The 12,159-nt window shown below is 42.9% G+C and overlaps 1 protein-coding gene across 6 annotated transcripts in view; it reads left to right on the top strand.

The window, feature by feature from the left end:
• The window catches only part of LOC131551374 (cadherin-18), a 225,939-nt gene that overhangs the window by 199,737 nt on the left and 14,043 nt on the right, over window positions 1-12,159 (top strand). The window contains exon 1 of one of the 6 annotated variants that reach the window (XM_058794303.1): window positions 754-879. The exons of the other annotated variants lie outside the window; for them this stretch is intronic. Coding sequence (XP_058650286.1) covers window positions 807-879 — 73 coding nt within the window. The 5' untranslated portion in view covers window positions 754-806. Of the gene's footprint in view, window positions 1-753; window positions 880-12,159 lie in introns of those variants that run through there. 6 annotated transcript variants of the gene reach the window in all.

The following is a 12,159-nucleotide window of genomic DNA, read 5'->3' as shown; positions in this document are numbered from 1 at the left end:
GGAGTTTAAATGTTTCTATTTATTTTGTCCTCTCTCTAACATTGGATAGGCTAATTAAACGTTCTCATCTTGAGCAGAAAAGAAAGATAACAGTTTCAAAGTTTAAATTCCAACCTAGCCATATTATATATATATATATATATATAAATGTTCTTAGCCTACAGATTAATAATGCTAAATGTAGATCAGAAACGTCTTGTTAGCTACATCTGGTTTGAGTCGTAGGTTATAGATAGATAAATAGATATGCAAAAATACTATACTATATAGGAATATATAGGGGGAAAAAAATACTATGGAAGTCAATGGTGCCCCAGAACTGCTCTGTTTCCCACATTCATCAGAATATCTTCCTTTGTTTTCAGCAGAACAAAGACATTAATACAGGTTTGGAACTACTTGAGGGTGAGTAAATGATGACAGAATTTTCATTTTTTGGTGAACTATCCCTTTAAAATCTATTTAAATAAAACCAATTTAAAGCTGTTTTTGTCCATTCAAAGAGTTAAATTAATCAGCATAACGTGTAATTAAATGGATACATGTTTTAATTTTAATCTAGATGAACTATTAAGAACAGATGGATCTTTTAAGGGTAGACAATGGTAATGCAATGTGATTTTAGGAAATAAAGAAGTTACAATGTTACATTTGTGATGAGAAAATTCTTAAATCAGTGCAAATGATGCTACTTTTAAAACTAATTGCTGGTAAAGTTTTATCCCATGTCTCAAGATCAGTAGGGGAAAAACAGAAGTGAAGCGGATCAATGGTATATTGGTAGACAGAATGACTTAGATAGTATCATGAGTTCCACTCCTTTCCTATCGAGCCGACTGCAGTATGGAGTTTACTTCATTTCTCCAAGTGGTACTCAGTGTAAGTGTCTCTCTCTCTCTGTCTTCTTCTCACACGGTTTCTCGCTCTTTAATCTCTCTCCACTGGGATACGCCACTGTTTACCGGTCTAAGAATTATCAGCTCTTGCCACGGGTGGTCGATGTCAGCGTGCACTGCTCTTATTGTGTCTGTAGAGAGAATGCGAGTAAGTGAAGCCCCCTTGCCAACAAAGACCCAAAGTGCTTCAAATTTAGTAATAATACCACTTTCCAAGTGCTGTAAAAGAGCAAATGGGTCTTTATGGAAGTACTTTAGCTCTTTGTATCTAAATGGCTGCTTTGTGGTGAAAAGTAAACACATTTTAACATGCTGCTTTACTTTTTTCACCTTTGACTTTTTAAGGCATTCAATGGAATTACACAAGCGCTGCAAAATAAATATTATTTCCTTCCATCTTCATTTCTGGATTTATAGGTGCAAATTTATTTGGTACGCAGGGAAGAGGAGGCTAAATGGACTAAATTATTGTCTGTTCACGTTTTACTTTATGAACAAGGTCTCTGTGTGAATAACAATGTAAGACGGAGAGCCCCAGAGCGCAAAGCGGGACCCTTGCACGGATATTCAGTTTGATTATGTTCTCTAGTCAATTGCGCTTTGTAGAGGAGCCGAGGGTAATTAGAAAAGTAATATTCATGAGCGATCTTATGAATGGCATGGTCAAAAACATGGTGAAGGCATGCAAACATGAAATCTCAGAATCATTGGCATGCAGAGCCACCTTTACACACACACACACATATATATATATATATATATATATATATATATATATATACACACAAACACCATCTCACCATCTTTCACCACCATTATTTATTCTCTCTCTCTCATATATATATATATATATATGTGTGTGTGTGTGTGTGTGTGTGTGTGTGTGTGTATGTATGTATGTGTGTATATATATATATATTAGGGGTGTCAACGTTAACACATTAACGCAAGCGATTAATCAAAAAATTTTAACGCGTTAATATTTTTTTAACGCAGATTAATCGTTTGATAAGGTTTGACCCCAACTGCTTGCCGTCATCGCAGCACGGAAGGTTATCTATCATTGTGTGATGAGGGTACAGCGAACCAGTGTTGCCAGGGTAACGGCACAAGTGGGCTATTTTGAAAATACAGTTGCGGGAAAATTACAGAGCCGTGGGTTGCGTTTTTTTGGGCTACTTTTTTAATGTACCGCGGCCACCCAAGGTGTATATGTAAGGGACAATCAACAGCTAGCTGTGCATTAAACGATTTGAATGCACGAAGTGGAGGCGAAGAACCACCCAACGCGCAGCGGAGGGTGATTGCCTATGCGAAGTGCGTTCAAATCGTTTAATGCACAGCTAGCCGTTGATTATCCTGTTTATGCCATGGTCATTTGCCAGCATTCACATATTAAAGATGTTAATAATATTTGCGCTGCAATATTTGACCAGAACGATAAAAATTACGGTTATTTTCGTCTGTATTACTATTCAACTGTAACTGTATGTTTGAAGTGAGTTCTGAGGAAAAGTGTACTATTAATCTCATAAATTGTCTTATGTAGCATGCTAGCTCTAATGCAGCTGCAGAACAGGTCCGATTCTTCTTCATAATGCATTTTGTCATAATACTTCTTGTAAGGTCGCAAGAAATGTTTTGTTGTATTTATTTAGAAATACTTTTGATAATAGTTGGGTAAATGTATACTGGGATTGAAGCGATGTGGCTTGGTAAACGTTTTATTGCCAGTTTAAAGGTTGATAATGGCTGAATAAAAACAAAAGAATAATGATAAAAGGATAATAAGGATTATGTCTCATACCTGGTGGAAGTGTGAAAGGTTCTGTTTCCTTAAACTAGTTTGTCATGCATTTCTATTTCAACACATTTACAGGTAAATCCTAGTATTTTATATTTGCGATTAATCATGATTAATCACAGTCCATGACTGTGATTAACGCGATTAAATTTTTTAATCGATTGACAGCACTAATATATATACCGTATTGTCCCGAATATAAGACGACCCTGATTATAAGACGACCCCCCTTTTTCCAGATGTACCTTTTGGAAAAAAGGCTTTTTGAAATCTAAATCTTGTTTTTTTTTTTATTATTATTTTCAAATTGCATATTTTTTCCTATTTTAATTTTTGTTTTGAAAGTATGGTAAATACTGGTAAAATGTACTAACAATGACATTGAAAAATATACACTTTTTGATATACCATTGAAATAACAGGTAGCCCATCTGAATTATATGACATTTAGGCTATCCATCTCATAGCCTACCAAAATTTTATCACAGTAGAAGTGAAATCTTATTGTAGTCTTCAAATCTGGGTACTGTCTTATGTTTTAAAATCACTTACAGAGGAAGTTTGTTCCCATCAGGCTAACATAACAGTCACGACTCGTGCCGCTGTAAGCTTTTCTTTTTCTTTTGTTTTCACTTGCGATCTTTACAACACACATTACATTACATATTTCATGGCACATTCGTTTTATGCGTTTTTGGCGCCACCTATTGTTGTGGGTGTATTACTGACATGTTAAAGTCTAGTCCCCAAATATAAGATGACCGCGTTTTTTCATGTGTTTTCAAGAAAAAAACATTGTCTTATATTCGGGTCAATACGTATATATATATATATATATATATATATATACATACATATACTGTATATGTATGTTTATACAACAGCTCTTTCTGGTTCTCGAATCTGATTGGCTGATAGGAGTGTAATATTAGAGTCCAAATCCACTATAATTTAAAAAATAATACTGTTTTGTGTCACGGAATGCAGTTTTAAAAGAAATTCTTTAGGCAAGAATGTGTTTGCTTGGACTTCAAATATGTGGTTTGTTAATAAAGATAAGGTCCATTTCAAAATTTGCTTCGACGTTTTTGGAGATACAGCATCTCCTACAGACAATAAAATATAAGTCTAAATGTCCACTGAGGAAAGCGTTATCTTTGTCTTATCGCCAATATCCTTTCATACTATAAGCGTGATTTGTGATAGCACTGCTCATTTGTTAGCCGCGTCGTTGTTGAAAGTAAAAATAACTTCTGTTCACAAAAGCATTTATTTTTCAAAGAAAAAGTCTTTACTGCAGCACTGACTCAAAAAAAAAAAAAAAACAGTCTCTTGTCGCCATCTAATGGAGGAACAATGTAACTAAAATCACAATCACGAACACGCACCATGCCTCGGTACTAAACACTATTATTAAATACTATTATTATTTATTGAATAATCATATTAACTGTAATAAACAACAACAACAGCCATCATAAAAGTTGCTAGGCAATTCAGCCAACCGTACAAAGACAGCGCGATATACAGCATTGAATAAACATGATAATATTTTGCCAAAACTATTTGTTCTGGAACAAATAATAGTTCAATGAGACGAAAGACTGGCCGTTAGATTTACCCAACACAAATTATATCTCGTGTTTAACCACTACAGAGACATCAGAGCCAGCGGTAAATTCCAGAAGATCTGGCCACTTTTCTTTTAAGTGTAAATCTCTACAAAATAATCCCAGATATATATATATATATATATATTTCTTTTCTCTACACCTCATTATTTCTCACTCCTATCTGCTATTGTTAGTTGTCTCTGTTTCTCTCACTCTCTGTCTATCCCTCCTGTTTCCCATCTGTCTCTGAAAGACTCTCATCCTATTTCCATCAGCTTTTTACGCTGGTATCTTAAGGCCTTTAAGGAGACGTGCTTCTCTTGTCTACCGCAGCCTTGTTTTAATATGCAGTCAGCATCTGAGAAGGCTTTTCTTATATTGGGTGTCAGTTGGTTGGTGGGCGTCTGGACAGGAAACCAGATAGACTGTAAACCAAGAAGTAACAGGAGAAATTAGTCATTATCCAGTAATTATGATCATTATTATGATGATAAACATGATAAGGCTACTTCCTAAGAGGAGGTTGATGATAGTAATGCAATACGGTCTGAAGATAACATAAGGAGTAATAAGTGACCAGATGACCATGATAAAACATGTGGACAGGATATCTTTTCAATATAATGCAAGTAAAAATGTCTAGAGGTGGTTCATAAGACTCATACGATAGCTTTATGTGAGAAACAGACAGAAATATAAGCCGTTTTTCTCTTTTAACCTCAACATCCGGCCTAGCTGCCGTTGGTTCTTTCATAAAAGCTTGAAAGAGTAGCGATGTGTGATTCATTAATAGATCTTTGTTTTGAGCTGAATCATTGCAGTGAATCAGTAGATCCAGTTCACAAAATGATTCAGACTCCGTTTAGTCATGTAGATTATTTATGAATAAAAACGAATGGCTTTATTGTTGTTACTTTGTGTTAGTTCGCTTGATTGGTTTATTTTTTATTTTTTTGCAAAATATGTGAGAAGAATAGCTTAAATTTAATTGGACTCCTGTGGATTGAGTAGCTTCTGTTTGGTTAAACTGCAGTTTTAAAGTATCTTAATCTAATGTATCTAATGACCGTGATATTTATCAGTTTGGAAATTAAGGCCAGTGGTCTGAATTACATCATGAGTGGTGCTTGAAGAAAAGAGCTCGGGGCATTTCTCTGTCTCCTCTCTCTTTCATTTACACACATACAGTATTGTTTGCCTTAGCTCTAGATCGCCCTCAGGCAAACAGCAGGATCTTCAGGCTGCCCACACCGCAGCCCTCAACACTTCTGCCTCCTATTGAGTTTAACGCCTGCTGGTGCTCAGGAGAGAAGAGCTCTGCTTACACACTGTGTACTTAAGGGTATAAGTGGATTTTATTTCTCACGGTGTGGTTTTTATCACAACTCTGTGGTCACAGCTTTGGTCTGGTTTGGAAAATGTTCTGTATGTCGCCATTTTTATTTTTAAATTTTTGTTTGAAGCAAAGACACCAGTATGTCTCAGGCGTTTAATAAGAGCATTAAGTGATATTAAGTTTAATTGTCTTTTTTAAACTGAATATTTTATGTAATTTATTAATGAGAGAGAACAACGCTCATTGTTCAACGTCACGTCGGATGGCCGACGAATTGGGATCTCGCCAGAGAGACCAATCCACTTCGAGTGTAACTAAACGAGCCAATGGACATTGGCATGCGATCATTGCATCCAGCTGCCGCTGATCACAGCGTGAGTATAAGAGGCAGCGGGTGCACCGCATTAATTCATGCTTTCGCTGAGGAGCCGAGCTGGTGACCCGGCCGCTCAGCGGTGGTACAGCAACTGTGGCGACGGGACGTGACGTCTCCGTTCCCTTCTTCAGGGAACGAGGGTTACATACGTAACCGAGACGTTCCCTTTCAGTCGGTCACTCCGAGTCACGTCGGATGACCGACGAATTGGGATCCCTACTAAAACGCCACAGGAGCTGCCCCTTCCAGTGCCCTGTGTAAGCCTCTTGATCCTTCCTATAAGGCAGACGATAGGACCGGGCTCTACACAGAGAAGGTCAACTACTGTTGTTCCTTGGACAACCCAGACAGTAGGACTTGGATAACACTGGGAAGCGTGCCCTTCCGTTTGGAAGAGGCACACTGCGGAGTCACCTCCTCCCAGAGGGGGTTAAGTGGCATTTAGACATGTGAAGTAACCCCGTAGGGCCCTATTGCACATGGAAGTCTCTGAGATGGCACAGGCTGCATAATTAGAGATGGCAGAACGTGGTCTGCCAGGGGAAACACGGCTCTAATAAGCATACCGTGGAATACACATATGGGATCCCGGCAGGGTCTCTCATATGGGCACTAGCCTCACATCAGATTTCAAGAATTCATTGGCTGAAAGGCCTGGCGCCGGACGCTCCGCCACGTCCGGACGCCAGAGTGCTGGAGGACTCGACAGGGTTTGCCTGGTTAAGGAACTCTCTGGAGAATTAGGCGAAAGAACGCCGCAAGCCGACTCTGAGCCGGGCCTCTCAGTGCCACTACCCGTTTGAGGTGAGAACACAGGAGGAAACCGGTTCGACACGTAGGCTACAAAACCTAGCGAACGTGTTAGGAGTCGCCCAACCCGCAGCTCTACAGATGTCTGCTAGCGAGGCACCACGAGCCAGCACCCAGGACGATGCGACACCCCTAGTGGAGTGAGCACGCAACCTGAGTGGGCAGGGCACACCTTGTGCTTCATAGGCCAAGGTGATGGCATCCACTATCCAGTGGGCCATCCTCTGCTTGGAGACAGCCTTCCCCTTCTGCTGTCCTCCGTAACAGACAAAGAGCTGTTCTGAGGTCCTGAAGCTCTGAGTTCTATCCACGTACTGTCACAGTGCGCGTACAGGACAGAGCAAAGCTAGGGCTGGGTCTGCCTCCTCCAGGGGCAGCGCTTGCAGGTTCACTACCTGGTCTCTGAAGGGAGTGGTAGGAACCTTGGGCACATAGCCGGGCCGGGGCCTCAGTGTTGCACTGGAGTCAGCCGGCCCAAACTCAAGGCACGATTCATTGACCGAAAATGCCTGCAGGACCCCCACCCTCTTGATCGAGGCCAACGCAGTCAGGAGTAGGGTTTTCATAGAGAGAAACTTCAACTCAACTGACTGCAAAGGCTCGAAGGGGGCAGTTTGTAGGGCTCTTAGCACCAATGCCAAATCCCAAGAGGGTAGGGAGGGAGGCCTAGGCGGGTTTAACCTCCTGGCCCCCCTAAGAAACCTGACAACCAGATCGTGCTTCCCCACTGACCTTCCCTCTACGGGGTCGTGGTGAGCGGAAATAGCAGCAACATAAACCTTAAGGGTGGAGGGGGACAACCTACGCTCCAACCCAAAAGGAAAGCACAGCTCTGATCGAACATCTCCGGGGGTCCTCACAGTGAGAGGAACACCATTCGACGAACAGGTTCCACTTCAGCGCATAGGCCCGTCTTGTGGACGGTGCTCGTGCTGAAGCGATAGTGAGAGCTACCTCCTGGGGCAGATCACCTAGAACCTCCGCGTCCCATCCAGGGACCACACATGGAGTTTCCACAAGTCTGGACGCGGGTGCCAGAGGGTGCCCCGTCTCTGAGAAAGCAGATCCTTCCTCAGAGGAATCGGCCAGGGAGGGGCTGTCGCGAGGAGCATGAGTTCCGGGAACCAGATCCTGTTAGGCCAATATGGAGCCACTAACAAGACCTGCTCCTCGTCCTCCCTGATCTTGCACAGTGTCTGTGCTAGCAGGCTCACTGGGGGGAACGCATATTTGCGCAGGCCCAGGGTCCAGCTGTGTGCCAGTGCATCCGTGCCGAGCGTTGCCTCGGACAGGGAATAAAACCACTGGCAGTGGGTGGTTTCTGGAGACGCAAACAGGTCTACTTGAGCAACTCCGAACCGACTCCAAATCAGCTGGACCGCCTGGGGATGGAGTCTCCACTCCCCAGGAAGTGCCGCTCGAGACAGCTCGTCGGCCGCCTGATTGAACACTCCTGGGATGTGGATGGCACGAAGGGACCTCAGATGCTTCTGACTCCAGAGGAGGAGGTGGCGGGCGAGTTGCGACATGCGACGGGAGCGTAAACCGCCTTGCCGGTTGATATACGCAACGGTCGCAGTATTGTCCGTACGGACCAGAACGTCCTTGCCCCGAAGGCGCCCTCTGAGGCGGTTCAAGGCAAGGCGTACTGCCAGCAACTCGAGGCAATTGATATGCCAACGCAGTTGGGGACCCGTCCACACCCCTGACACTGCGTGCCCGTTGTACGTGGCTCCCCAGCCGGTGGCCGAGGCATCCGTGAATACCACAGCATGCCCGGATACCTGCTCCAGGGGCACTCCTGCCCGAAGGAACGAGGGATCTGTCCACGGGCTGAAGGTTTTGCGGCAGGCCGGTGTAATCTGAACCCGGTGAGTAACGCGTTTCCACGCCCACCTCGGGACTCGGCCATGGAGCCAGTGCTGAAGTGGTCTCATATGGAGCAGACCGAGCTGCAGCCATATGCCCCAGGAGCCTCTGAAAGAGTTTCAGTGAACCGGATGCCCCCGAACCTGGGGGGACGCCTTGCGAACTGAATCGCGTAGCACGCAGCTCATGTAGAACCGCCAGGTCGTGACCACCCTCGTGCAGGTCTTTCAGGGCTTTGGCCTGGTGGACCTGCAGTAACGCCATTGCGTGAAGGGCAGAAGCCGCCTCCCCACAGGCTCTATAAGCACTGCCAGTTAGATCTGACGAATACTTACAGGCCCGCGAGGGGAGACACGGGTCACCCCGCAGAGTGGTAGCGACTGTTGGACATAGTTGCATGGCCACAGACCGCTCCACTGAGGGAATGCCCGCATACCCCAAAGCGGCCCCACCATCGAGGGTGGTGAGAGCGGAGGAGCCACAAGATTCCGAGATGGTCATGTCCCCACAAGAAGAACATGAACCATCCACGAAAGCTTCCTCAGCGTGCTGAATGCCCAGACATGTGAGGCAGCGATCGTGACCGTCCTGAGGCGCCAGGAAACGACCACACCCAGAAACGCACGGGTGATAAGACATCTTTAAAAAGACGCGATCACCCGTGTTACTCTTTTAGAGAAATTGCTCTTTCAGAGAAATGCTCTTTTAGTGCTGAAGCACGCAGGGGAGCTGGCCACCGCACACTCCTAGTGTGGCTGTCAGCAAAGACGATCTTTCTCTCCCGCCGATGTGACCACCGCTGCTGCGCCGTAACGCCCGCACTCGCTCGCAGAACACTCTCTGGAAGGGAAGAGCAGTAGCTTCACCACTACCGCTTGGCTCCGGCGAAAGGATGAATGTCACGGTGCACCCGCTGCCTCTTATACTCACGCTGTGATCAGCGGCAGCTGGATGCAATGATCGCATGCCAATGTCCATTGGCTCGTTTAGTTACACTCGAAGTGGATTGGTCTCTCTGGCGAGATCCCAATTCGTCAGTCATCCGACGTGACTCGGAGTGACCGACTGAAAGGGAACTTCAGTTATCTTGAACCTCTAGATTTATTTATTAACCCATTATTGTGGAAATATTTCAGCCAATATCTTGTTTTCTGAATAGATGATCACAAATGTTTTCCCCACACCAGTTTATTACTGTGCTGTTTGTTTGTTTACCACAGATGTAGACTGTTTTAGGTGGTTTGGAAAATATTTAGTACGTCACCTATTATTTTTAAGACCTTTAATATGTCTACTTGTTGAATAAATATTGATCTTAAATATTTTTTATTTAAATTATTTTATTATTTAATAAGAGAATGCTGAAAAATTCTAGTTTACCTGACAAAACTGTTTTTTTTTTTGTTTTTAATGAAATTGCCTGCGTGGATGGATGGATGCGTGAATGGATGGATCTTACAAGTGTTAATGCCTGATCAAAAAAAAAAAATATATATATATATATATATATATATATATTATATTATATTATATTATATTATATTATATTATATTATATTATATTATATTATATTATATTATATTATGATGGATGGATCAACATTTAAACATTTAATTTAGTGTACTTTAAATTGGTGTTTGGCACAAAAACTAAACAGACTGCGACTAATTACGTTTTGTGCTGATAGTCAAAGATCTGGGTACATGAAACTAATTATTAGCATTACAAAGATGCTGCTCAGATTGAGTGGCTTTCTGGCTCTGAATTAAAAGATTTTAGCCAAACAAAGATGTTCAAAATAAATTGGGTCTCCCCGGCTGGCACCTGGCTTGGGCTGTTTTTCAAACGTGCTACCTCAAAGTGTCAACTTTATTTATTTATTCATAACAGACACTGAATTTGAGCGAGAAACATGACCTAACTTCACAATTACTCAGAATTAGTCTTCCCTTGATCATTGTGTTGGTGCCAAATCATCACGATGACATTTTCTTTTCCCTTTTTTTTCACGGGCAATTAAACCAGCGCTCAGATCTCTAAACGACCCAGTTACTTTAATAGATCAATTGATTTCTGAAGGCATCTTTTTGCACGTTTGCATACAGAAGGACCTTTCTAGTACAGCCCCTCATCAGAGGAGTTGAAAGCTGTTGCTGTCAGGCTGATGATATTTGGGAATTTTAATTAGTCGGAGTGTCACTCAGATATCCTGCCACTGCAATGAAGGTTGAAATGTTGTTATGTGACAGAATGTGGCTTTCGTTTTCCCACTGAAAGCTGCTTTTTATTGCTTCACGATGATAATTTTTATTCTCAGTGTTTTTTCCATTAGTTGTTTAAGGGGGAAGATACAGTATCTCGCAAAAGTGAGTACACCCCTCACATTTCAGCAACAATTTTAGTATATCTTCTCAAAGGACAATACTACGCAAATTAAACTTGGATATATTTTAGAGTAGTCAATGTGCAGCTTGTATAGAAGTGCAAATTTACTGTTCTCTAAATATAACTCAGCATATAGCCATTATTGTCTAAATAACTGGCGACAAAAATGAGTACACCCTAAGTGAACATGTTAAAACTGTGTCCAAAGTGTCAATATTTTGTAGGGGCATCATTGTTATCTAGCACTGCCTTAATCCTCCTGGGCTTGGAGTTCACCAGAGCTGCGCAGGTTGTTGCTGGCATCCTCTTCCACTCCTCTATAATGACATCACGGAGCTGTTGGATGTTAGGCACATGGTGAATGCCCCACATGTGCTCCATAGGGTTCAGATCTGGAGACATACTTGGCCACTCCATCACCTTCACCTTCAGCTTCATGAGCAAGGCAGTTGTCATCTTGGCGGTGTGTTTGGGGTCGTTATTATGATGGAAAACTGTCGTTCGGCCCAGTTTCTGAAGGGAAGGCATCATATTCTGCTTCAGAATGTCACAGTACATGTTGGAATCCATGTTTCCCTCAATGAACTGCAGCTCCCAGTACCAGCAGCACTCATGCAGCCCCAGACCATGAAGCTACCACCACCATGCTTGACTATAGGCAAGATACAATTTTCTTGGTACTCCTGACCAGGGCATCGCCACACATGCTGGACACCATCTGAGCCTCATCAGATCAGCCTCATCTATCTCAGTCTCATCAGACCACAGGACATGGTTCCAGTAATTAATGCTCTTGGACAGGTTGTCTTCAGCAAACTGTTTGCAGGCTTTTTGTAAGCCAGCTTCAGAAGAGGCTTCCTTCTGGGATGACGGCCATGCAAACTGACTTGTTGCAGTGTGCAGTGTATGGTCTGAGCACTGACAAGTTGACCTTCCGCTTCAACATCTAAAGCAATGCTGGCAGCACTCATGCATCTGTTTTTCGAAGCCAGCTTCTGCACCTGAAGCACAGCACAAGGATCTAACATCTTTGATCGACGCTTGCGAGGCCTGTTCTGAGTGGAACCAG

The sequence above is a fragment of the Onychostoma macrolepis genome, chromosome 12 (assembly GCF_012432095.1).
Source record: "Onychostoma macrolepis isolate SWU-2019 chromosome 12, ASM1243209v1, whole genome shotgun sequence".
In the NCBI taxonomy this organism is placed as follows: Eukaryota; Metazoa; Chordata; class Actinopteri; order Cypriniformes; family Cyprinidae; genus Onychostoma; species Onychostoma macrolepis.
The sequence above is the reverse complement of the archived record's forward strand: the minus strand, read 5'-3'. Positions and strand labels throughout refer to the sequence as shown.